The sequence below is a fragment of the Polyodon spathula genome, chromosome 20 (assembly GCF_017654505.1).
Source record: "Polyodon spathula isolate WHYD16114869_AA chromosome 20, ASM1765450v1, whole genome shotgun sequence".
NCBI classification, from domain to species: Eukaryota; Metazoa; Chordata; class Actinopteri; order Acipenseriformes; family Polyodontidae; genus Polyodon; species Polyodon spathula.
The window spans coordinates 16,298,248-16,325,651 of record NC_054553.1 but is presented as its reverse complement, the minus strand read 5'-3'; the positions used below and the strand labels follow the sequence as shown (position 1 = coordinate 16,325,651).

The 27,404-nt window shown below is 42.3% G+C and overlaps 1 protein-coding gene across 5 annotated transcripts in view; it reads right to left on the bottom strand.

The window, feature by feature from the left end:
- Positions 1 to 27,404, bottom strand: part of LOC121295490 (plastin-3) — a 513,951-nt gene that overhangs the window by 45,359 nt on the left and 441,188 nt on the right. For 3 of the 5 annotated variants that reach the window (XM_041220156.1, XM_041220157.1, XM_041220154.1), the window contains 2 exons: positions 1,820 to 1,927; positions 520 to 683 (listed from right to left, as the gene is read on the bottom strand). In XM_041220156.1, coding sequence (XP_041076090.1) covers positions 520 to 683; positions 1,820 to 1,927 — 272 coding nt within the window. Of the gene's footprint in view, positions 1 to 519; positions 684 to 1,819; positions 1,928 to 11,327; positions 11,427 to 27,404 lie in introns of those variants that run through there. The other 2 variants (XM_041220155.1, XM_041220158.1) reach the window with 2 other exon arrangements.

The following is a 27,404-nucleotide window of genomic DNA, read 5'->3' as shown; positions in this document are numbered from 1 at the left end:
ATTTTGCAGTGGTCTCTTAATTTTTTCCAGAGCTGTATATATCTCACATAGAGCTCTTTTTCAATTGCCATTTTTTTAAACTGTTGCGCAAATTCTGGTGAGACGGTAAATAACTGCAAGGTATTTTTGTCATTTGTCGCGAATATGAACATCTCATTTATGTATCCGAATATATGTCAAAAAATATTTGTTGGACTATTTGTCCCAGCACTAGAGGAACGAGTACACGTACATAATTCAAAGCGAGGACTCAGGAAATCCTTGCATTCTTTCATCTGTAGGGAGTTGAAGGAACTGGAACTTCATTATAAAACCCTTTCCCTCATGTAAATTCCTCCCTATTAAAATGTAACTATCCCTTTCAGAAATATCTTTATCTTGGATGTGTCTGATCCCACTGCATTAGTAGAACAGAAGAGATTTCCAGAAGCTATATCAACTTGCCCCTGTGTGACCCAATTCCAGCACAGAGCACCATGCATGTGCATTGATATTGCATCTCTTTCTAGGAATACTCACGGATACGAATTCGTCGAAGCTGATCTTGCCGTCTTTGTCTTTGTCTCCTTCCGTCATCAGCTTCTGAATGATCTCCCGGACTTTATAGCCTGGCATTGGAAGGTTAGCCTCTTTGAAAAGTTCCTGGAGCTCATAGTCACACACAAAGCCATTCCCGTTGAGATCTGCAATGAAACACAACACAGTTAGCAGTATAGTAAGAACATAAGAAAGTTTACAAACGAGAGGAGGCCATTCGGCCCATCTTGCTCGTTTGGTTGTTAGTAGCTTATTGATCCCAGAATCTCATCAAGCAGCTTCTTGAAGGATCCCAGGGTGTCAGCTTCAACAACATTACTGGGGAGTTGATTCCAGACCCTATTCTCTGTGTAAAAAAGCACCTCCTATTTTCTGTTCTGAATGCCCCTTGGTCTAATCTCCATTTGTGACCCCTGGTCCTTGTTTCTTTTTTCAGGCTGAAAAAGTCCCTTGGGTCGACATTGTCAATACCTTTTAGAATTCTGAATGCTTGAATTAGGTCACCACTTAGTCTTCTTTGTTCAAGACTGAACAGATTCAATTCTTTTAGCCTGTCTGCATATGACATGCCTTTTAAGTCCGGAATAATTCTGGTCACTCTTCTTTGCACTCTTTCTAGAGCAGCAATATCTTTTTTTTTTTTAAAGTAGTACTGCCAAGCCAGTTCCCTGCATAGATATTCTAGGATGCATTTACCCGTGTAAAACCGTACCAAGACATGGTTCTCAAGTTACCATATTTTTTCTTCCATAACTATGTAAAGTACTCAATGGTAGAACATGTACACATACTAAGAAGGATTATAAAATATTCAATGCTAGAATATGTACAAATACTAAGAATTGTAAAATTATTTCACGAATGTTTTTGTTATTTCTCAACATCTTCATTGAATTACTACACCATGCTGCCCTTATTTCCCATGGTGAGCCATTGTCATACCATGCTTGGTATATGGCCCCACATGATATTCAACTAATTTTCATTGTCAGAGCAAGGACTTTCAGTTTGTGGTTGTACCTCACAACCTGTCAATACTATACCATGGAGTGACCATGAAACACTCACCATGGTCAGAAATGCAGCATAGTTCACCCATGTCCAGAGCCACTCCAGTAAAACACTGTATATCATGGTCAGCAATGCTGCATGGTTCACCCATGTCCAGAGCCACTCCAGTAAAACACTGTATCATGGTCAGAAATGCTGCATGGTTCACCCATGACCAGAGCTACTCCGGTAAAGCACTTTTAGTTCTGTATGACAATAAGGCAATGCTCACCAACTTTCTCGAAGGCCTCTCGGAGTTCTTCGAGCTCGTCCTTCGAGATCTTGCCCGCCATCTCCGTCAAAAAGGTCCCGTGGTGTGTTTCCAAAACTGAGAGTGATCCTGTGGAGAATGGCAACTGTGAGCAAGAAGCAAAGCTTCACTCACTCTGCAGTGGCTGGCCTAATATTGGCTTTTCTTCCATTTATTTTCAAATCTTAAGATAAAAAAAGTTTCCATTTGTACATGTAAGAGAACATTTACAAGTACCTGCGACAGAAATACAATGAGTTCTGGTAATAAATCTCCCTCCCGAGGGCGAGGGCGCTAAAGAATGGGAGGAGAAGTATCTGGAAGGGCTGGCCTGACCGTTCGTTTCCGGGACCGGGAAGTCGGTCAGCCTGGAAAGAAGCGAGACTCTGTTGTAAGACCGTATTGACCTGAAAGGTAAACGAGGGGCAGCTGCAAGTAATAAAGCAGCTGCAACCGTCTACCTAGATGTCATGCGGGATTACATATAGGGGCCAGGGTAACACTGATCTTTTCCTTTGTTTGGGTAAACACCAGGGGAGAGAAGGACCAAGAGAGGAGCTCTCATTTAATAAAAGAAAAAGATGTGTTACGTGTTTTGTCTGTGAAGTAATTGTCCGTGTCTTGCACCACCAGACAGTTAAAGCACACGTCTGGAGCTGTCGCCGAGGGTCAGCACTATCCGGATCACCACTGCACCACCGTCACGAAAATACCTGTGTCTGCACTCACCGCCAGCACGACTGCACTCACCCAGGACTGGCGACCGTGTGTTTGTTTTTGTTATCCCTACGCTTTACACATTGTTGTGTATAGCCGGGGATTTATTATTTTACGGTCACCAGACCTGGATTACAAATAAAAGCACTTTTTCACTGGATATCGTTGTCTGCCTGTCACTCCTGCACCGCATCACTGCCACACCTGTTTCCCGTCACCAGCCACTTTGCCACAGTACCACACACTCATTTAAAACTATGACAAACTGTGCCTTCATTGGGGTTAAAAAATATCAAAGGATCATTGACGAGAATGTGGGGATCGTTGCCTCTGTGCTAGCCATGCTGTACAGTGTCAATCTGAAGTCATCCACTGTTGGGATATATTGTGCACCTTTCTCCATGCAGTCCACTGCAGCGTGCGGGTTGGCGTTGTAGTGCATATTTATATTTTAAAACATTTTCCCAACAAAAAGATAAGAGATTGGACTGCAAGGTAATATAGGTCATCATCTAGGGCTGTACTGCAGTTTTTATGTCCCAAACAAACTTGATTCACAACACAGAGAACACAAAGGAGTGCATTGAATATGCAAGTGAAGCATGAAGAAAAACAACAGCCACTTTATTCTTTTGTCAATAGGTGTTCATGTTATAAATGTTCAAGCTATAATCTTTATTTAAATGGACACAGTTAAAGAAACTAAACATTTCCTCTATTAAACATACAGTAGATATGCACTATTTATTTCCAATTCATTGTTGTTACACCGGATAATTTGTACAAATAAATATGAACTTTAATTACATTGTCTCTTAGTTCAACAATCACCTTATTTAATTAAAAGCCTGTCATTCTTTCACATGAGCAAAGACTTGAGCTATTGTAATGCAAACCCATGTGTTGACTGTTTCAATAAGCCCTGTCCCTAGGAACTCTCTCACATAAACAGCTACTGCGATAGAAGCATAAACACAGGAGCCGGCATGACAGTGACTGCCCCGATTCAACAGTGAAGCTCATACTAGTTGAACATGGTTCAGCGTGGTTGCTTATAGGGGCGTGAATTTCAAAATAAAATACATTTGACAAGACGTGCACATATCCAATACAAACCTAGCTGTAGCCAGCACATTTTGACAATTACTTACAAATTATTGTTCTTTTAATCACCCATAATAACTCTGTCCGTCCAGTTTGTGTTTGCCCACTGCATGCTGCTTTGTGTAGGTTACCACATAAGTCTGCTATTCCACTGTCTCCACTGGGTACTTCACTCAGGCATGGAGGGACAGACACTCAGGAGGAATGGGTCAGATTTACTGTTCATTAACTGCTTCACAAAATGCATCAGCGGTGATCACATTCTGTATTTCTGTGGCCTTGTTCCAGAGATCGAATGATTCTTGGTTTTAGAGCTCCTTCCTGACCTGTGAGGGCGCCAAGTAAAGGGAACGCAGTACCCTAGACTGGATGGTCCGACAGTTAATTCCCAGGGTTAGGCGGAAGTCAGCCATCTAGAAAGGGGACTGGGCTACGGTACGCTAAATCACTGACCCAGAAGGTTAACAGTGCGGCATCTGTGGATTTGAGGATCAGGTGCACTCGTTAACCAAGGGGTCATGGTTGACGGTATATAAAAGGGGACGTTGTGAGGTGATGTGTTCCTTGTGTTGGTTACAAAAACCGAAAAGGACCAGTATGTATGTACCGGTATGTGTTTTGTTTTGTTTGTCTCATCTTCAATATAACTGTTTGTTATTAGATTAGACGGCTAACACAATCCAGAGCTGTCGCTTAAGGCCAGCACTAAAACTGGACAACACTGCACATTGTATCATGGATAACTTGTACTTCACCACGAGCACTACAGCACTCAAGTGTTTGTGTTTTGTGTGCATGTACTGGATTACTGTTATTATTTACGGGAAGAGCCGGCAGCAAGGGACCACTGCCGGCCAGGGGTAACCAGTTCTCTGGCTGGAGACCGAGGCTGGGGCATAAGAAAAATCCGCCCCCTCCAAAGCCCCTGAGGGGTCCCAGCTGCCACAAACCCCCCTCACAAGCAGACTGACCAAAGGCAACGACCCATGGCAAGGCTGCACCCAGGACTCCTGGGTGCTATCGACAATGATACAGTGGCTTGCGAAAGTATTGACCCCCCTTGGCATTTTTCCTATTTTGTTGCCTTACAACCTGGAATTAAAATTGATTTTTTGGGGGTTTGTATCATTTGATTTACACAACATGCCTACCACTTTGAAGATGAAAAATATTTTCTATTGTGAAACAAACAAGAAATAAGACAAAAAAACAGAAAACTTGAGCGTGCATAAGTATTCATCCCCCCAAAGTCAATACTTTGTAGCACCACCTTTTGCAGCAATTACAGCTGAAAGTCTCTTGGGGTATGTATCTATAAGCTTGGCACATCTAGCCACTGGGATTTTTGCCCATTCTTCAAGGCAAAACTGCTCCAGCTCCTTCAAGTTGGATGGGTTCCGCTGGTGTACAGCAATCTTTAAATCATACCACAGATTCTCAATTGGATTGAGGTCTGGGCTTTGACTAGGCCATTCTAAGACATTTAAATGTTTCCCCTTAAACCACTCGAGTGTTGCTTTAGCAGTATGCTTAGGGTCATTGTCCTGCTGGAAGGTGAACCTCCGTCCCAGTCTCAAATCTCTGGAAGACTGAAACAGGTTTCCCTCAAGAATTTCCCTGTATTTAGCGCCATCCATCATTCCTTCAATTCTGACCAGTTTCCCAGTCCCTGCCGATGAAAAACATCTCTACAGCATGATGCTGCCACCACCATGCTTCACTGTGGGGATGGTGTTCTCGGGATGATGAGAGGTGTTGGGTTTGCGCCAGACATAGCGTTTTCCTTGATGGCCAAAAGGTTCAATTTTAGTCTCATCTAACCAGAGTACCTTCTTCCATATGTTTGGGGAGTCTCCCACATACCTTTTGGCAAACACCAAACGTGTTTGCTTATTTTTTTCTTTAAGCAATGGCTTTTTTCTGGCCACTCTTCTGTAAAGCCCAGCTCTGTGGAGTGTACGGCTTAAAGTGGTCCTATGGACAGATACTCCAATCTCCGCTGTGGAGCTTTGCAGCTCCTTCAGGGTTATCTTTGGTCTCCGTTGTCTCTCTGATTAATGCCCTCCTTGCCTGGTCTGTGAGTTTTGGTGGGAGGCCCTCTCTTGCCAGGTTTGTTGTGGTGCCATATTCTTTCCATTTTTTAATAATGGCTTCAATAGTGCTCTGTGGGATGTTCAAAGTTTCAGATATTTTTTTATAACCCAACCCTGATCTGTACTTCTCCACAACTTTGTCCCTGACCTGTTTGGGGAGCTCCGCTTGCTTGGTGGTGCCCCTTGCTTAGTGGTGTTGCAGACTCTGGGGCCTTTCAGAACAGGTGTATATATACTGAGATCATGTGACACTTAGATTGCACACAGGTGGACTTTATTTAACTAATTGTGTGACTTCTGAAGGTAATTGGTTGCACCAGATCTTATTCAGAGGCTTAATAGCAAAGGGGGTGAATACATATGCACCCACCACTTTTCCATTATTTTTTAGAATTTTTTGAAACAAGTTATTTTTTTCGTTTCACTTCACCAATTTGGACTATTTTGTGTATGTCCATTACATGAAATCCAAATAAAAATCCATTGTAATTCCAGGTTGTAAGGCAACAAAATAGGAAAAATACCAAAGGGGGGTCAATACTTTCGCAAGCCACTGTACACGGATACACTACAATTCCGCTTAGGTCCGCCACCCTGCAAGGGTGTGCTCCTCACCACTATCGAACTAGCGAGCGCGATACTCCTTCAACAGGAGATCGCCAATCTTCAACAGAAGAACGTTGTGCACTTGGTAGATCCAAGCAATGCCCTCAGAGGCTTTTACTCCAGGTACTTCCTGGTGCCCAAGAGGGGCGGCAGTTTCAGACCTATTCTGGACCTCAGGGTCCTCAATTTCTTCCTCAAACAGAGAAAGTTCAACATGTTGACAGCATAGCGTATCCTCCAGTCCATCCAACCGGACAATTGGTTCACATCAAAATCAACCTACAAGACGCCTACTTCCATGTCCAAATCCGTCCCGCGCACAGAAAGTATCTGCGCTTCGCCTTTCAAGGCCATGCGTACGAATTTTGCGTGCTGCCATTTGGCCTCTCGCTGGTGTCCCACAGATTTTCAAAGTGCATGGATGCAGCACTGGCTCCACTCAGGTTGCGGGGTATTCGGATCCTGAACTATCTGGACGACTTGCTAGTTTGTGCGCATTCCAAAAGACCCGCAGAGGCGCACACAAAACAGGTCATAGATCATGCGACGAAGTTAAGGCTTTCAGTACATCAACAGAAGAGCAACTTTGTACCGTCTCAGTCCACAGTGTTCCTGGGGATCAAATGAACTCTGTGAGCATGCCTGCATCTCTGTCAGAAGACAGGATTCGGTCGTTAGAGGCCACACTCTCCCTATTCAGAGAGGATGCTGTTCTACAGGTCAAAGTATATCAAAGGTTGTTAGGGCTTATGGCAGCCGTCTCGAGAATCCTTCAACTTGGGCTGCTGAGAATGCACCTGCTTCAAGCCTGTGTAAATATGCTCAAGGTGCATCTGGTCCGAGATCGGTACCGGCTGGTGTGACTGTCCAGACAATACCGGAAGACACTGGAGTGGTGCTCCGTCCTGGCAATCTGCACCTCGAATCCCCTCACAGAAGGGAAGTGGTCACTACAGACGTTATCTCATTTTCGCCAGCAGTTCGTGCACAAACATGTGCTGGTCCGGACGGACAATACTACAGTGGTAGCCTACATAAACCACCAAGGCGGCCTGCGCTCGCCGAGCCTTCACCACGCAGTGCACAGACTCCTGTCCTGGACGCACAGAAACTTGCATTCCATCAGGGCGGTTCACCTCCCCGGTGTGGACAACAAGGCAGCAGACCTCCTGTCCAGAAAAGCTCCAGCTTAGAATGGAGACTGCATCCTCAAGTGGTGAAACAGATTTGGTTTTGCAAGTTTCGTCCTGCACGAGTCGACCTCTCTGCCACAGCAGAGTCCACTCATTGCCCCCTATGGTTCTCCATGGAGAGACAGGGGCCCCCATGGGAGTAGATGAACTAGCTCACCCCTGGCCACAGGGGCTCTTGTATGCGTTCCCTCCGCTAAAATTATTACCTCTGACACTAGAGAGGATCAGGGTGGAGAAAGCACAGGTTTTGCTGGTTGCACCCAGATGGCCGAGACACCCCTGGTTTGCTCTCCTCTCCGACATGTTATCGGGTCAGCCATGGCAGCTCCCGCCGCGCAAGGTCCTGAGCCAAGCGTAGGGGTTATTATGGCACCCGAACCCAGCCCAGCTCCAACTCAGGGTTTCTGGCCGTTGGACGGAGCCGTCTATTCAGATGAGGTTTGCCAGATGCGGTAGTAGAAACATTACAGTCAGCTAGGGTGCAGAGCATTAGAGCCCAGCACTCATACAAAATGGAAAGTTTTCCAAGACTGGTGCATTGCCGAAGGTCACGATCCTATGACCTGCCCTATTGAGATGATATTAACCTTCTTACAACACTTGTTTGATGCAGGAAAATCAGCGTCCACTTTGAAGGTATACCTGGCAGCCAAATCAGTGTGCCACGATAAAATTGACTCTGTGTCCCCTGGGGCACATTTTCTGGCAGTGCAGTTTCTTAAAGGGGCTCGGAGGCTTCGTTCTACCATGAAAAGTATGGTTCCCAAGTGGGATCTAGAACTGGTACTGCGGGTCCTTATGGGTCCCCCTTTCGAGCCCATGGCGTCAGCAGAACTGCGCCCTGTTTCCTTGAAGGTGATGTTTTTAATAGCCATTACATCTGCCAGATGAGTAAGTGAGCTTCATGCGCTGTCCATTGATGATACATGCATGGCTTTCATGGGAAATGACTCGTGGATAACATTAAGAACAAATCCAGCCTTTTTTTTGTAAACTTTCAGACTTCCCCCGCACGAGTCAGAGGAGGACCGTAGACAACACACGCTATGCTCAGTTCGGGCTCTGCGCTGTTATCTGGATAGGAAGGCGTCCTGGAGACAGACCAACCAGCTGTTTGTCTGCTACGAGTCCCGCTCTAGAGGTCAGGCCCTATCGAAGCAACTCTAGCGCACTGGGTGGCAGATGCGATACGCTTGGCATCCGAACAGACTGACTCCTCGCTACTGGGGGACATTATGGCCCATTCCACCAGGGACCAGGCAACTTTGTGGGCTTTCCTTCATGGCGCCTCGTTAGAGGCTACATGAAGGTAGTCAGAAATTTGCACGTTTTTTACCGCCTTGATGTTGCAAACCAAGCGAGACCCTCTCTGGGCTCTAGGGTGTTGCAGGCGGCACGCCCTTAGGTGTCATGTGGGCTCCGAGGCTATTGCTGAGAGGCTGTACTGTCGGTAATCAGGAGCCACACCAGCTTTGGTGCAGCTTCCCATTCAGTAATGGTTGTCATTACATTGAAAGGGAACGTTAGGTTATTACCATAACCCCGGTTCACTGAAAGAGAATGACAACCATTACCCTTCGAGGTCGTGTCCCCAGCTGAGCTCTGTTTTCGAAAACAAATGGTGATATATGCTACTGTGAAGAAGTCCCTGTTCAGCAGGAGATGGCAGGGACTTCCCCCTCACAGGAGCACTCTGATAGGGAAGCTTTTTTATACATGCTCAGTGATTGGCGGTCAGAGAGAGCTCTTCCCATTTGGTAATGGTTGTCATTCTCTTTCAGGGAACCAGGGTTATGGTTTTAACCTAACGAATACATACATACATACATACATATATATATATTTTTTTTTTCAAGGAGCACATACAGTAGCAGCAAGCTGCAGTAACTGGTAGGTATGTGTATATATATATATATATATATATATATATATATATATATATATATATATATATATATACACATACCTACCAGTTACTGCAGCTTACTGCTACTGTATGTGCTCCTTGAAAAAAATAATAAAGCAGACCTACTGAAAGAAAGGCAGGAGTGGCAAACAAGGAGATACACTGGAGGTAGAGGGAGAACAGACTTGCCAGAAACTCGAATCTGTAACAGTAGAGTGCGTCTGATAACACTGATGGTCAAGCTGAACCAAGCACACTGCATCTGTATGGCTAATTTGCAGAGACGTATTTTCGGGTATGCTGCGTCAACGTGCTGGTATAAAACTGCAGCTGTGCCGCTCGTTACCATAAGGGCACTTTAAAGGAATACTGTAACTATTCATATCAGAATAACATTTCAAAACATAAATGGAGAAAATCACTGAGAACTACACTAGCACATTTCTATTGTGTAAGGAAAAGGAAAACTACAAATATTCAGTATTAAAATAGTCAAATCACAGGCATGTTTATAAACAAACACTAACAACATTGCCTACTGAGCAGTGGTGTTAATGAGAGCAGATTAATGCTATTGCCCCAAAAAACAGCCCATTGGAATGAAAGTATATTATTCTCTGTATGAAAGTCCCACTTTAGTATTGGGTTTATGTACAATTACCAAATCACTATCAATGTTACATTGACTATGACCTGTACTAATTCCATGTAAAATGTATGAAAACAATAATTAAAACCCATGACCAGCACTCTGAAAATCAGCTGACCCAGCCCAAATATTTGCATGTCCACAACAAAACCTAGGTCAAAGCTAAAGCCTCCAGCTCATCATTCAGCTATGCCGTGCCTCAGCAGTACCACAGTGCAAAGAGGCAGCTGCCAGCCACTTCACAAAGCCTCTGCAAACCAGGACAGTCAAGTGCTGAGCAGCAGAACAAGCCAGCGAGAGCGTGGGAAGGTCAGGGAGCAGGCCTCCCCACACACCACCCTCACAGAACAAGCCAGCGAGAGCGTGGGGAGGTCAGGGAGCACGGCCTCCCCAGACACCACATCACCAACACAGAACAAGCCAGTGAGAGTGCGAGGAGGTCAAGGTGCATAGCTCCCCACACACCACACTACTCTCACAGAACAAGCCAGGGACAGCGTGGGGAAGTCAGGGAGCACGGCCTCCCCAGACACCACATCACCAACACAGAACAAGCCAGCGAGAGTGCGAGGAGGTCAAGGTGCATAGCTCCCCACACACCACACTAATCTCACAGAACAAGCCAGGGACAGCGTGGGGAGGTCAGGAAGCACGGCCTCTCCACACACCACCCTCACAGCAGCACAATAAGCCAAACAACATTCATGTTTCTGGAATCTGAAGGTCAGGTTCCTACTGGTACGTGTCACTGTATCCTTAACAAGGACAGATGTATTTTAAGGTTTTTTTTTTTCCTTTTCAGAACTTTAACCTACAGCATTACTTTAAAAAAAAAAAAAAAAGGTTAAAAGAGGTGTATAACAAATGCCAGCTCAATAACTCAACAGACTTCACTTCCACGTCATTTACAAAAACCCATTAAAACAATAAACCTTGTGCACATGCAGACATTTTACACATGAAAAAAAAACACTATACAAAAAAAAAGACATTCACTTTAAAGTCAATGTAAAGAGATGCACGGAAGTGCACTCCCCAGACTGTACACAATGGAGCACACTTCAGTTTGCTATTAAATCTTTAGCTCTGCAGGCAAAACACTGAGAAAAAAACTCACAACACTGCACACAAGAACAACCCTGCTGTGAAAATGTAAAGGCTAGACCCCCCCCCCCCCCATTTGTCCCAGAATGAATGTAAAAGATGATGCAGTAGTCCTGACCTGAAGCTGCAGTCCTGTGAGCGCTCTGTCTCCACGCCCGTGTGCTAATCTGAAAATCCAGCATTCCTGTCTGGCTCACAGAGGCCAGCACAGTCAACAAGTCAGAACACTTCCTGCCAGCAGCCTTCTACCGCTTGCTTTGTTTTTATTTCTACTCCCAGCAGAACTTTAATGAGACACTCATCTTGCACACATAGCACTGCAGTTCACTGTGTCTTAGAATACTGCACCTAGACTAACTTCCACGCTTTCTTTTCCTTAATGCATTTAGGGGCTGTGTGTGAAAATGCAATCTGAACAGATGTAATAAACATTACATGTTGTGCAAGGATATTTATAGACCTTTATTGCCAGTCCTAGTGATTTAGGCTGTCCCATCCCCCTCCCCCGCCTATATAAAAATAAAGTACAAAAAATTGTGAATCCCACACCTTGCAGCTTCACCCACGCCCCACCCCTTTCCATGTCTGTACTGGTCTAAAACTAGCTACAGTAGCATTCCTAACCCCACAAACAGTGTATACTACAATTACCAATACATTTTTGTTGGACCAAATAAAATGTAATTAAGCCTGATGAAGCAAGTTGAAATACCTGAAAACTACAAACAAAACAAAATCCAGACAAGTAGAAACTAGGAGTTAGAGGGGAAAAACTCATTCTGCACCCCATTGTTGTACAGTTTCACAGATGCTGATTAGCACCTATCTTGGTGTGCTACCATACTGTAGATAAGGTAATCGAAGAATAATCCGGGTATGTGAAACCAGCCCTGTGGGATCTTAAAATAAGCTGAAATATACGGTTAAATGTGTGGTAAAAACAGCTGAATGAAAACCAACCAAGCTGCTAATAAAAGAGGGCACTGGCCAGCAGCATAACAAGGCAAACAAATCATAAAAGAGAGATCTTCAGTGACTGAGACATTACTCAATACGTGCATCAGAGAGAGAGAGAGAGAGAGGAGAGAAACACCCTGCAGCTTGAGGGAATGATCTCTGGACTGGCACCAGGTCATGATCATACTGTACTTGTTACTGTACTGTCAAACAATACCAATCTACATGCATACACAACAGTAGGCACTCATTCAGGGTTAGAAACATTTGCCAGTTGTGAATTTTAAAACTAGCCTCATAATACATACTTAATTGATCAATGACTTGATTATTTCAGCCCCCCCAGTCCAATCCCATTTCCAGAACAAGCATTGTTCAGGTAGTGTGCTGTGGCTATCATTGTGACCAGCTCAAAGCAGGCTGGAACCCAGGGCTGGATAAGAGGCTAACTGGAGTCTCTACTGTGTTCCAATTTCACAGAATTCCCTTTTTTGCAGCTTGTTTGGATAATCAGCAAGTGTACTAGTTGAGTGTCTATTTAGAGTGATATTTACATAGTGCTGTTTGTTTTGAGTACTTTCATTTAAAGCAAATAACCATGTGCTGTTTTTAAACAGCTGGCTATTTTTTTTTTTTTTTTACATAGCGATTTTTAATACAGGTCTACTTTATAATACAATCACAGCAGTAACTTATATTGTTTCCCCCATTGTAGTTTATAGCCTGTGTATTCTGCTCCTTGCATTAAACATGCCCGGGTTATTCTCACCAAATCTTAGTTGTTAGTGGTTCTTGTGTGCAAAAATTTAAAATAAAATTTCCACCACAAATTTATGATAAATGCTAAGAACAGATGCTGAAGTTTGCAATCACTCATTTTCTTTTTTTTCAATTTTTGTGACTGACCAATACAAAAATCTCATTACTGAAACACATTCATTTTTAAATAAAAAAAAAAAAGCATAGAAATTAATAAATGTATGCCAATTTTAGGATTTCAACTATAACAAGTTATTTTTAAAACATAACAATTAGTCATGTATTTAATATTTTTTTAAAAACTTGTTATGCAATTTTATCTAAAATTACAGCAAAAATATTATTGCCATAAAATGAGCATCATTTTTACTGTTAATCAATTTGGCAAAAAAAAAAAGCGCAAACATTTCTTGTCTTAAATATGTCTATAGTGGGGCATCCACAAAATAAAAGTGAACACATTTCTTGTTTTACAGTATACTCTTGACTCATTCAGTAAACCTCAATAAATCACGAACTCTTAATTCGAGAGAAAAAAGAAAACTAGAAAATAGAGAATTTTATAAACCCATAAAATGTAATTCATTTCACTGTAACCTGTATCAAAATAATATAGCAACTTTGCTAAAGTTATCACAGACTAATTTCTCAAGGAACAAACATTTAATTGTAAATGTTACTTCTACATCATGGTGCCTTTTTTGTATGTTTAACCCAAATTTCAGGTACAACACAGAAGTGCTTGGCTGAAGATGTAGCGGGTAAAGGTTCAGTAATTATATCCCTTATCCTGTCTGTAGTACCATATTTTGTCTAAGAAAACTCAAATGGGATTGAAAACATTTTTTTCAATTGGTACTCAATGATAGTAAAATAAATAATTGTATGAACTACATTATTTTTTCTTTAACAGTCTACTATGTGTTAATAGACTAACGTTAATGTGTTTACTATTTAATACTGTTAACACTTAATAGGTGCCTGTTAAAATAAACTGTGACCCTTACTGTTTATTATATACAGTTGTCAGCAAAAGTTTACATGCCCTAATGTGTGAAAATGTCCATGCACTAGTGTATGTAAAACATTTGATGACAGCTGTATATAATAATATACTTGATATTAAAGGAATAAAAAGTTTACATTTTAATGCAAATATCTCCCTCTCTCCAACTACCTTTCATCTGTATTCCTTTAAAAGTTCATCACTGCTGTAGATCTTTTCCCTGTGCTTCTGTACCCTTGCTCTTGCTGCAACCCCATCACCGCGTGACCCAGTACAGCATGACCCCATCACCGTGAGCCCCATTACAGAGCATCACCGCGCACAACTTTGTAGCTGTACTTGCTGACTGACCGAGATACATTCAGGGTCTTAAGTTATTGTGTCCTTTATCGAAACTTTACTGAAGAAGAGCAATGTAAGGTAATGTGCAAAAAAATAAATAAATAATAACAATAACTTGAAACAAACCATGCAGCCATCTCACAATAATTTAAGACCCTGAATGCATCTCGGTCAGGCAGCAAGTACAGCTACAAAGTTGTGCGCGGTGATGCTCTTGTACTCGCTGTACCGGATTACGTGGTGGCGGGGGTCACGCTGTACCGGGTCACGCGGTGGCGGGGGTCGCGCTGTACCGGGTCACGCGGTGGCGGGTCACGCGGTGGCGGGGGTCGCGCTGTACCGGGTCACGCGGTGGCGGGGGTCGCGCTGTACCGGGTCACGCGGTGGCGGGGGTCGCGCTGTACCGGGTCACGCGGTGGCGGGGGTCGCGCTGTACCGGGTCACGCGGTGGCGGGGGTCGCGCTGTCCCGGGTCACGCGGTGGCGGGGGTCGCGCTGTACCGGGTCACGCGGTGGCGGGGGTCGCGCTGTACCGGGTCACGCGGTGGCGGGGGTCGCGCTGTGCTGTACCGGGTCACGCGGTGGCGGGGGTCGCGCTGTACCGGGTCACGCGGTGGCGGGGGTCGCGCTGTACCGGGTCACGCGGTGGCGGGGTCGCGCTGTACCGGGTCACGCGGTGGCGGGGGTCGCGCTGTACCGGGTCACGCGGTGGCGGGGGTCGCGCTGTACCGGGTCACGCGGTGGTGGACACCATATTATAACCATATATGTAATCATTTTATATAAGATGATACAAATAAAATGTAAAATTATAGTTATCACATCACCGTAATACATTACTAAATTCCATGGTAATGAGAAGTCGAGTAACGTTAATGAGAAGCCTACATGAATTCTGTAAATTAAATTTAGCAGCCATAGGCATTTTGAGAAACTATGGCCTTGAGACCTTAGGAACTTTTATGTCTTTCTATATCCCAACATTTTTTTCTGAAAACTAATTAATTTCTTATATTTTACACATTACAGTAATGAGATTAACAACTGTAACACATAGGAGATACCAAAGTAAACTATTAATTTAAAAGAAAGAGATAGAGGACATGTGCTCAACTTGTGTCCATATTGAAACATTTTTCCTGTTGATGCATCATGGGTAAAAAATCTTTATTCACATGCTTCATGGAATCTCAGGGGGAACATGAACTTCTGTTACGGTAATGAGAATTCTTTTTGGACACCATGTTTTTCTAAAAAACCACTGTCATTTTAAACTGCACTTTTACAAACCACAGATTTATGTAAATTGTGAAAAATGTTGAACAAGATGCATAGTTTATCAGTGAAATGCATGGACTAATTCATTAAGAATTGCCTAAGAACTAAAAAAATGTTTTTTTACAGTAATGAGATTTCAACAGTAAAATACTAAAATGTAAAATTATGAAAAACTGTTTTGTCCAGTCTAATTGTATTGTTTGTTATTATTAGACAGCTAACACGATCCATAGCTGTCGCTTACGGCCAGCACAAACCCGGACAACACTTCACCATTGTTCACAGATAGATTGTAATTACACCAGTTGCATGTTAGCACTCAGTGGGGATTTGTATTCGTGTGTGTGTTTAATTCTGTATCTATTCTTTCGGGACCATAACCCGTTGTTTAAACAGTGCAATACATATTGCTGTGTATTGCCTGGGATTATTGTTTACAGTCAAACGACCAGGTTTACAAACCCTCCCCAAATAAAACATTGTTGGTCATTATTGTGCACCGCATCACATCTACACCTGCACAGTACAACCACTTTGCCACAGAGAAATATTAATAATTTGTAATAATTCCAGGAGATCCTATCCTGTGCAGTCCCTGTGGCAGCAGTGGAACTCCTGTCTAAGACCAGGGCAGTGTGTAACAAACTCACCTTTAACAAAAGCCAACAAAAAGAAAACAAGTTACCTCCCCGAATTAACTAATTTATAAATACTAATAAAGAGGGAAAGGTGAAGTACAGCGAAAAGGATGCAAAATTCTTTGTATTCTACTTCCCAAAGAAAAAGGAAAAAAACAATCATTTAAAACCAGACCAAATTTACGGTTATTTCATTCTGCTTTTTTTATTTCTCCATCTAGATTTAACTGAGCTTGGGATGAAAAAGAAAAAAATGAAATGAAATAAAATAAAAACGAGCCTGCAACAAAGTACCATTCAAAAAGTTCTAATCAGTAACATTACATAACAAGACCTTACACTCAATCCGCACTCTGTTAATCACTCTAAGTTCAAAGCCAAAGTTAGCATTGCATTTCTATTTTCAAACAAACCAATATACACTGTTAACATGTTTAAACAGCAAACGCAGACAACAAAGTGTTAGCATGTTAGTCAAAGTTAGTTTTATTGTTATTAAACCCAGTCTGCCCGTAATTGCATGGTAAACAAAGTACTGTCTCGAACTATTAATGTTTTAGTACTTTGGGTTTATTCAATAGGCCTCCAAACCTACTAAGGACAGTAGATCCAGAGTAGAGAGAAAAAAAGAACCTCCACTTCAATAAAAAAAAAGAAGTATCAAATAAATAAAAACATAATAAAAAAAAAGGAACAGCTTTGATCACCACTCCCCCGATAACCTCTTTTGCAGATCATTGATCATAATCGAGATTAAAGAGGAATTTGGGGACTCCAGTCCAAGTGATGTAAATATTCATCAGTTTAAAACTTAGCCGCATTCCATCAATGCTTAGCCTTCAAATAATATCGATCAAAATATTTATAAATTACAGAGCTAACCGGAGACTGACATGGTGATGAACTTCTGACTAGTGAAACAAACAGATTCACTTCTTTTTAACAGTTTCCTTCATTGCTAAACTCCCCAGCACAACAATTGCTCAAAGAAACCCTGATTGCCAAAATGTGTGGACACACAGCTTGAGCATACATAACTCCCACTGAGAAAAAAAACCTACCACCACCCCCTCCCATACAGATATAGAACTGCAGCATTTACAGAACAAACAAAAAGTTGATTTAAAATGGGCTAGTTCTAACAACAATAACCATTATTAGGAGAATTTATTACATAAGAAAAACAAAACATAAACAAGATACCTGGCCAGGTTTAAGTGTTGTGCAATTAAGTCCAACACATGGTGTGATTCTTGCACCATATAGAAACATTTACTGTTCTTTATGCAGCAGTCACCACAAGTGGAACTCCCTTCTCTAAGTCCAGGGCTGAGCTTAGTGGAAGTGTGGTGTCACAGTAACTCCCCTCTCTGCAGATTGCTGTGGTTTTTGTTTGAGATGACTGGGGATGTGGTATTACTGCAGTGCAAAAAAGAATCATCATGACAGACACACAATCCACATATTTTGAGTATATAATGCCGTGCCATTTCATACATGGACATGAAATCCAACAACACTTAATGAACGCAAACAAATTATTTTATTGTATCTTACTCCTCTAGGTTTTAAGTAACATTTGGATGAAACTTTCTGCTGCTTATTTTAGGTTGCAATAGATCAGATTTTCGCACATACCACATTGCAAATGGGTGGAGCAATACTTATTACAGGGCAGATAGCATGAGAAGAAACAGGAGCCCTGGACAGCTGGAGCACAGACCCTTCCTTACTTGCTGTTCCCATTGCACTGTATAAAGAGGTATTCAAACCAGCGCTGTAAACTTGCATTTCATTGACTAAACATTTGAACCTTTTTCTGTAAACGCCTGTGACAGAGATCGAATGATGCTTGGTGTTAGACCTCCTTCCCGACTGTGAGGGCACTAGAAAGAAGGAAGAGAGTAACTTTAAGCAAATGGCAAGACAGTTTATTCCGTAGGGTAGGTGGAAGTTGGCCATTTAGGAAGGGGGCGGAGCTACAGCACCCAAGCTCACTGACCCGGATGGTGCATCCATGCGTATGTATTTTTTGTTTCCCCCAGCAGCTCTTTCAGATACAGTACATCTTGCGGCCTTGATAAGCCACGGATATTTCATTTCAGTTATATGAGCGAATAGGATGGCTGAGATGCAGATGAACATCTTCATGAGAATCCCCTGAAGATGCCGATTGCTTAGCAAAAACACTTCCGATTGACCACTGACCAGCTGTCCGTGTATACTCTGTACTAGGTATTCATTTTTATGTTTAAAAATGCTTAGCCTGGACCAGCAATTCCAATGAACAGAATTGAAAAAACTGCACACATTTCTTCATAGTCACTGTAGTTAGCACTGCAAAAAACAGACACTGATTGAGAACACATACACACATACACACAGACACACGACTGGACATTAAACTACTAAGACATGAAATGTAAAAATGGTGCAGCCTTTTACTGCACTGTACTGTATTGCAAAGCACTTTGATCTATAGCAGGTATTTACTCTGAACCTCACTCTGCCTACACTATGCAACAAGCCAAGGGGTGTAGGGGTGTCTAATCATAGTCCTGGAGGGCCATTCCACTCCAGGTTTAGAAGGGAAAATGTCATAATGAACTTCAGTACTTAAGGGTTGGTTTAATGGGTGCAATTTGGGGTAGACAGAGAGCAGGACTACATCACCCAGCTTCAGTTAATGTCTACTTTAAATTATGCTTCCAATAAACACAGCACCCTTTATAACTACTGCACCCAAACTGGTGTCCAAGTATGAACCCATGAGGTGGACTGGAACAGTCTGGAGTTATCATGCATTAAACAAGTGTTTTCAGAAATGCGCTCATTTCTTACCATTGTAAACAAAGCAATTGCTAAAAATAACTCTGCACAATACCAGCCCCAGTTATTCTTAAAGAATGAACTCATGCCTTCCTCCATCAGTAAAACTGCTCTGCTGTGATTATTACATCACTCTACTCTTGCCCAGGAAGTAGAACTGAAGGCTCACCAGCCACCACAATAAAGGAACCACAAACACGCCATCAGCTTCCTCTGCAAAGTGATAAGAGAACTGGACTAAAATCCTTCACAGCCACTGCAGCCCTTCCTCTCAATGTCCCTTACTACCTTACAAAAAACATGTATTACCATTGTTGCATAGGACCCACTGTACTGTGAGAAACACAAAAACATTCAAGTGAATGGGATTTTATAATAATGTAGTATGTGTTACAAGCGATTAAGAAAATGTAGTACTCACTCCTTGAAGGCATTTCATTAGAAATATTGGTTCACAGCATTCTAATTCAAAGGTGTGCACCCAATAAGTAGAAGTGATCTTGCACTGAGGTCCAGGCTCTATATTTTTGAGGTTTTACAACATTAAAATTTGCACAACCAAACAGTAGGCATGTTTGGAAATATCTACTTGTGACAGGGTAGAGTCCCTGCAGTGAAGAGGTCACCTCACACCAGCAGGGGGAGCAAGGGGGACATGTCCAATCAGCAGGCTTAGGCAACCACAGGGTTAACATTAAGAATCAGCCTGCTAGGAGGCTGGTGGAGGGGAGCGAGGTACACCTGATTCCAAGCCCAGGTAATCGGGGCAAAGCAAAGATGTACAACAGGGGCAGCCTCTCCACCGGTCAGGATAGTGTTCCTGCGACAGAGCAGAGTGTCGGATGGATAAAAGCCTTAACTTTTCGGTGTGCTTTTTTTTGTTGTCAGACTAAGCAGAATTGTTTCCTGCCTTAGGGCTGGCAACGACTGGTCAAGCACAGGACTGTGGTACTAAAAGAACCATGACTTACTTAACATACGCTCCTCTCAGGACCTGTCAATTATAAATAGTGTTGTTTTAACCAGGTCCGACATTACGATTTTCCCTTTCCAGTCCAACATCAAAAAGACAAAGCACAGGTCTCTAGTTGTTTTTTCTCTGGAAAAAGCTGAGAAAAACCATTCAATGGCTGAGTGAGACCGATAGGAGCCAAATGAAGCCGAAAAAAAGGGACGTGTGAGCAATAGCGCTAGTAGCTGCACCAGAGATAAGATGGACACAAACAAAGGAGATAGCTGCTTCCACATTCAGCACTCAAAGAATATCACAGACATTTGCAGAGCTTTTTGAGATGTTACAATAATAAAATAATGACTTGGATTGCATTACTGAGGAGTTTGGCGATACGAGTGATCAGGAGAGGATTTATCAGTATGCACATGTCTATAAAGAGGTATGTGAAAAATACAGCGAACAAAGGGTAGGACTTGGCTGGAGATTAAGTATGATGTCCTTTTGCCTTGCAAAGCATTTTAAACCGGATTTGATCTGGGGGGGGGGGGGGGGGGGGGGGGGGGATTTGAAACAGCGCGTGTGAAAATAAAATGGACCCGACGCTAAATAAATGGACTGCAAAGGGTTAAAGTGATAAATGTGGTGGCACCTTTTCTTTGAAACCTGACTCTCCTTGTGTCATTCTAAGGCCTCCCACACTACTGTACTTACTGTCTGGAGCATGGACATACCTCTGGGGTTTGTATTTCACTTCCGGTTTGTAGAGTCATACTGTGAAGCCCAGTAAATATCACATTACACTGTGCTTCTAACACTGCTCCTTGTTTAAACCTGTTTCAACAAGGGCAAAGAAACACAGGTGCAGCTAAAAAGGCATGATGTTACTTCAATTTCAGTCTGGTTAAATCAGGAAGAATATGGAAGTACAGTTTAAGGACCGATTACCTACAGTAAGCAGAACAAACCACAACTATGGGATGTGGGTTTATTGCTAATATACAGTATGTGTTGTCATTTAAACTGTATTTTGATTTATTTAAATGATGGGAGATTAGTTACTTGGCCCACTCCATTATAGTCAGAATCATTACCAACAGATATAAACTGTAGCATGAAGACATTCTCCTGGAATGGCTTAAATAATCTTGTGTTTCTTTTCTTGGCACTTCTTTTACACTGGAATTGGATTGTGAAACCGGTGTATGGGACAGCGATTTTTACACTGCTGCAGATTACAGGAAACCAGAATATATTTAGGGCTTTTGTTTTTAGGTTTTTATTAATTGTATTTTCTGGTGCTTTATGCGCTAGCTATTTTTTAGTTTTATGTAAATCGTTTTTTTTTTTTCGGGGGTTTCGTCTGAGATACTGTATGAAATTAGTGTTTTGACACAGTACTGGCACACTTATGTTGTACCTTTTTTCCTTTGCTGTTATCCACAACTAAATCTATGGTCATGCGCACATTCTTCTGGGGTTTTTGTGTAAGCATTTTTGTACATTTCGCCACAATTCTGTTTTAAATCCTCCGTATCTTAACTGTAATACAGCTTTAAATCCCGCTAACAAGTCATCGTTCTGGGATTGTAATCTCGTTTTAAATCTCGCAAGTGGAGTCTCCAATAGGAATGTAGGAATGTGCTGTCACTCAGTTGAGTAACCATTCCCACAGTTTTTCCTGTGTTTTCCAATGATTATTGGCTATCCACCGATTTCATTTATTTATTTTTTTGTTAAAACCAATAAAAAGTTAAAAAAATAAAACACCAAATAAACATCTGACAAAGTTTGTATGCATTTCCATAAACACAGCTCATGAGCTGTAAGAATATGGATAAAACGGGAGACATAATCATGGCTCCCCAATACAAGTAGGGCATTGCAGAACCTGCTCTGTTAAATGCAGTGCATGTCAGTTTATTTAAAGTAAACTGAGCATTTTGAGGTGTGGCTGCCCAACTTAATAGAGAACACCCTCATTGACAGATTACGCGACATTGCCTGTGACGCCTGACTTCCAGGCATCACAGGCAATGGTTTTTGCAATGCATTTTAGCATAAGAAAACAGAAACTTAAAAAGGTTACTGATAACCTTGGTGCCCAATATACAGGCTATAAATAAGGTACTGACTTTCTCCTAACTACATGCTTATGCTTACTGACAAAAGAAAACACCACTCCTCCTGAGGGAGCAAGCCCAGCGACAGAGGAGGAGACCTTGAGAAACACCGCTCCGCCTGGGGGGAGCAAGCCCAGCAACAGAAAGGAGGAGACCTTGAGAAACACCGCCCCTCCCAAGGGAGCAAGCCCAGTGACTGAGGGAGGAGACCTTGAGAAACATTTTGGCTCAAAACAGGCAGCACAACAATGTAACCTAGACTGCAGGCCACACCCAGGGTTTATTTTTTTAGCATACGGCATTTTTTAATAAAGAACTAAATGATTCAGTCAATAACATGCTGGTTTCCACTCCACAAATTGATTGAGCTACAAAAGATTCCTCTGGCATTCTGCAAATCCACAATTATTGCTTTACACTATCTTAACAGGTTGCATCATGCAGTATTCCCACCAGCAGCGGCATTTTAAGGACAGCATTGTTTGTGGCAGTCAACGTCATGCAAGGCTTCCGTACCCAACCACTGCAAGAAAAAGAAACGTCTTTGTGGCTCCTAGCATATGGTTAAATGCAGTGCAGAATGTCACTGCAGAATTGAACTGTGTAATCGGCGCACTGCTGGACAGATGCTGGTGAACGCTGTTCCTCCACATCCAGGCCATGGCATGCAGCAAAAGTGAACAAAATGATCAGGACACAGCTGCACCGGCACACCTTATCCTCAATGGCTGGGGCAGTGCATCAGGTCACTGCGCCTATCAAAACTGCAGCCTGCACAGACTTTAATTTATATTAATTTAGTGAAATGTGAGCAGACAGCCCTGCCCCCAGAGGTTTGACTCCCAATTTAATCATCAACTAGCTCTTGCTATAATGCAATACTGCAGTTAGTTTTGTTGACCTTTTTCAGGAAAGCAATACATCAACAGTTAAAAATACTGATCTGTTTTGCATTCTCTTCATCTGTTGTATAGTTGCATTACACGTTGTTTTTAAGCCTGACAGGATCAAAGGGACAGTAGCTGTCTCCAGCTCGACTTCTTTCTTGGGAGTAAGTGCATTGCTACCCATTTCTTTGGCTTTGTAACAGCTTTTACAGTAGCTGGAAAAAACTTGATTTTTAGTCCTTTCCTTTCTAATCACCAAGTTCACCCCTGTGGGATGAAGTAACCACCATATAAAAAGCACATGCCATTATTTGTATTTCTTCTGAATTAACTGCACTTGTTCAGTGTGTACTCAAAATGAATGAATCAACACCGTTTAAAACATGGCAGATGTGCTCACAGCCAAACAGACAAAAATCCCCCTCCAGAATCTACAGGAGATATCTGCACTCCAGCACTCATCTGTGATTGCCACCACTAACCTTCGACCAGACATTGTCTTGTGGTCTGGATCAACACGCCTTGTTCATCTGGTAGAGTTAACAGTGCCATGGGATGAGGCGTTCAAGAGGACGAAACTTCGGTATGCTCAACTAACTGCTGAAGCGGAACAGATGGATGGACAGTCCGGGTTTACCCAGTGAGGTGGGTTGTCAAGGATTTGTGGCACAATCTACAACCCTGTTCCTCAGAGATGTCCGATTCAGTGACCAAGAGTTGCACCGCACAGGGAAGAACTTATGTGAAGCAGAAGAAAGGAGCAGCAACTGGCTGTGGTTGAGAAGGAAAGATTCTGGATGGGGATCTCAAGCACAATAGAAAGAAAGCAACGCTGATGTACAGGTAAGCAAGCTGGGCTGAGCTGAGTGGGGGACGGAGGGAGGTGATTCTGGGACGCCAGAATCACTGTTGAGCCCTCTTGAGGTGTCGTGTGCTAGTCGACGAAACCCTGAGGATAGAAGGTGCCCACTTGAAGACCCCAGAGATGTACCCTACTTAGCTCAATCCAGATGGTTGTCATGCTGATGCGCTGGGGAGACCGCACTGTGGTTGATCCCCGGAGCCAGCATTGCAGCCACTGTGTGTGCTGATGCGCTGGGGAGGCAAAACAAGTTGATCCCTGTAGCCAGCATTACACTTCAACCATCAACACCAGGCAGAAGGATATCTACATCAACAGATGGAAAGAAACGCAAATGGATGGAGATGCAGATGGATCACATTAGTTTACTGTAAAGCTACGTCTTGGATGCTGCTTACCTTGACGAAAGCAGAGTTCAAATCAGCATGAAGTTTTTAACATCTACTCTCATGTAATGGAAATCATGTGGGTGTGGAGGTGTTTCACTCCAGCAATCTGTGGCAGTGTTCTACATGGTACTACTGTACTTTACACATGATGCAACTGCGCACATACAGAGGCTCCCAATAACGTTGTCGTTAAAGCAACATCAGATTACACCCAATTGCAAGCCAAAAGATCTATAGGAGGCAAGCAGGCTTGAATAAAGATTTAGCGAGGAAGTCATCGTGTTCACTGAGGGTGACAGACAGAGCGTGCATATTTTGAATGAACCATTGATGTTGCAAAACTTTAGCTAAATAATTCAGTGTGTTGATTCAATGGCCCCTATGTATAAATCGCTTTGTTGTCATGGACGCCGATCTCTACTGTAAGGTGGGGGGACGAAACGTGGAGCAATTTAGGAAAATAAGGTGTGGCGTCACAACAAATTCTTATCAATACAGATGGAGAGTACTGAAACACTAGCGATAAGAAATGTTCTTAATGTACCTAATGTTAACCCCTGTAATATTGCACCTTACAACCACCCCCCTAGACTTGTTTGTTGCCTAAATGACAACCATGTTTTAGTTTCATTTATCATGCCTTTGCACAGAAAAAGCACAGTACTGTACTCCATTAATTGAGTCCTCGCAGTGTAACCAGGGATAACTTGTGAAACCGGTCAGCTTGAAAACACTGTTTTACTGCTAAAAATCAGTATAATACTTGTAAATAGCACATGTTTTGGATTTTGCAGAAAAAGTGCTTAAATTCCCTTTTCTACCAACGTCTTCATTACTTGCATCTGCAGCAGCAGGATTCTAAGAAGTAGCCAAACCTATATTAAAATAAATACATCTGCTCTGTCTCCTGCTTTATACATTTCTTTATTACACAGTTTATCACCACTATCTAGCATAGGTTTCATATGTGTTGTAGTAGCTAGCTATACAATACAAGTTGAATACAAGTTATGTATCAATAAAGACTTCACTTCATGAGTACGTGAAGACAGTCTTGTCACAGATTTGTGCCACACAAAACTTTAATGAAAAAAACGTTATTTATCAAAAAAAAAAAAAGAAACAAACAAAACAAAAAAGCGCCATAGCTTAACCCTTTGCGATCCTACGTCGGACCAGGTCCAGCATTACAACGTTCCCTTTCCAGGACGATATCGTCAAAAAGACGTAAAGCACAGGTCTCTAGATGTTTTTTAACCGGAAAAAGTCGAGAAAACCTTTCAATGGCCAAGTGAGACCACTAGGAGTCGAATGAAACCGAAAAGGGCGTATCTCATAGCCCCATCCACTACAGAGAACACAGACATAATAAAGGATGTAGCTGCTTCTGCATCCAGCACTCGGAGAATATCACAGACATTGTGATACTCTCAAAAAGGACCAAAAAGACAAAAAGGAGCTTTTTGAGATGTTATAGTAATAAAATAATGACTTGGATCGCATTAGTGAGGAGTGATAACATGAGTGATCAAGAGAGGCTTTATCAGTACGCACATCTATAAGGAGGTATGTGAAATATACAGCAAACAAGGGGTAGGGTTTGGCTGTAGATACAGAACGGAGTGTCCTTTTGCGATTCAATGCCCTTTAAACCTGTTTTACTCTGAAAAAATATTTTAATCAGCATGTGTAAAATAAACAGCGCGTGTAAAATAAATTGGACCTGAGGCGCCTGACAAGCACTGAATAAATGGACTGCAAAGGGTTAAAATTAGGTCACATCTTCAGTTGTGTGAATGACAGACCTTTTTTGTGTCATTTTAAATGCCAGCAAAAGTGCACATTTTTCATTTAAATGCTGGATATGTAGACTGCATGTATGCTCTGGTTTATTTTTTTCTTATTAATACATCTATTTTTATATAACTTGCATAAATTGGACAGAAAATGTCTCGGTGCTGCTCAATGCACCACCTACAAGCCACCCAGGCATTGTCTCTCTTCTGGATGTCTTTGTAGTTGTTCAATTTGCAATCATACAATAATGGATCCTGCTGCACCTCATACTTTTCATCATCCACGATTAACTTGTTTTGAGGCATAACTTGTTTTGAGGCATGTGTTTGACAAGTGTCAAGGGTGTTAACCTTGCTTCTGATTGGACAGTTTCATTCTTGTACCTTTCAAAACAAGGGAATTAGGGGAGCTCCCTAATAAAAGCTCAATCTCAAAACAATTGTGTGAACATAGTAATTGTTACAGCTGTGTATAATAGGATTTAAAAAACAGGATTAATTTATCCACCTTTTTACATATTTGCCCTTACTCTGGTCCCACCACAGTCAGATCATCAAACATCATGATACAGTGTATGGTATCATATCGAGGCTCCCTAAACAAGGTATCACAGAACACCAACTACAAAGCATCTTTTTTTCTGTGGATGGGAAATTTTTCTGGTCCCTGATATATAGGCATTTACAGCGATTCCCTCATGAGCCTGTTGTCGAGGTAGTTTCAATGTTGGAAACGTGCGTATCTGTTGTGGAGGGCTCTGGAGGGTTTTCTTTATCAAGTACACACTAGGGAAGGGGGGAAGATTGTTGCTGTTTGACAGCTCGCACTGGGGTAGCACTCTGTCGCTGTATTAATGTGTGCGTTTCCCCATGTGATATGGGAAATATCAACTGGACGAGTCTATTATACATGTATGCAATAAGGCCCAATAGGGTGTCCGTGTTCAAATATATGGACGCCCGGAGCATTGTGCGGCACAAGACGAAGTAGAGTGCCTCATTGCATTTATAATCCAGGTCAAATTGTGGATTTAAAATTTTTTTATTAAATATCCTTATTCCAATAAAGGGACCACACAAGAAGTCCCATTTATAACTTTGAACTACTAAAGTTAAGCTGAGTACATTGACTTAAATGAAAATATGCAAAAGTAAGTACATATATTTTACTTGTGTTGAATTTTACATTGCCATTGAAGACCCACCAGGAGGCGGAGCGGAGACGGCACAGAATTATTTTATTTTTTTTTTTCTGCAAGACGCTGCTTCAGCATAACGGGAGTACAAAATAAATAAAAACAATGACATCTCAGATTTCAATAATAAGTGTCGGAGAGGGGTGGATAATGTGCAGAAGTGTCTTTGGGTTTTTGTGTAG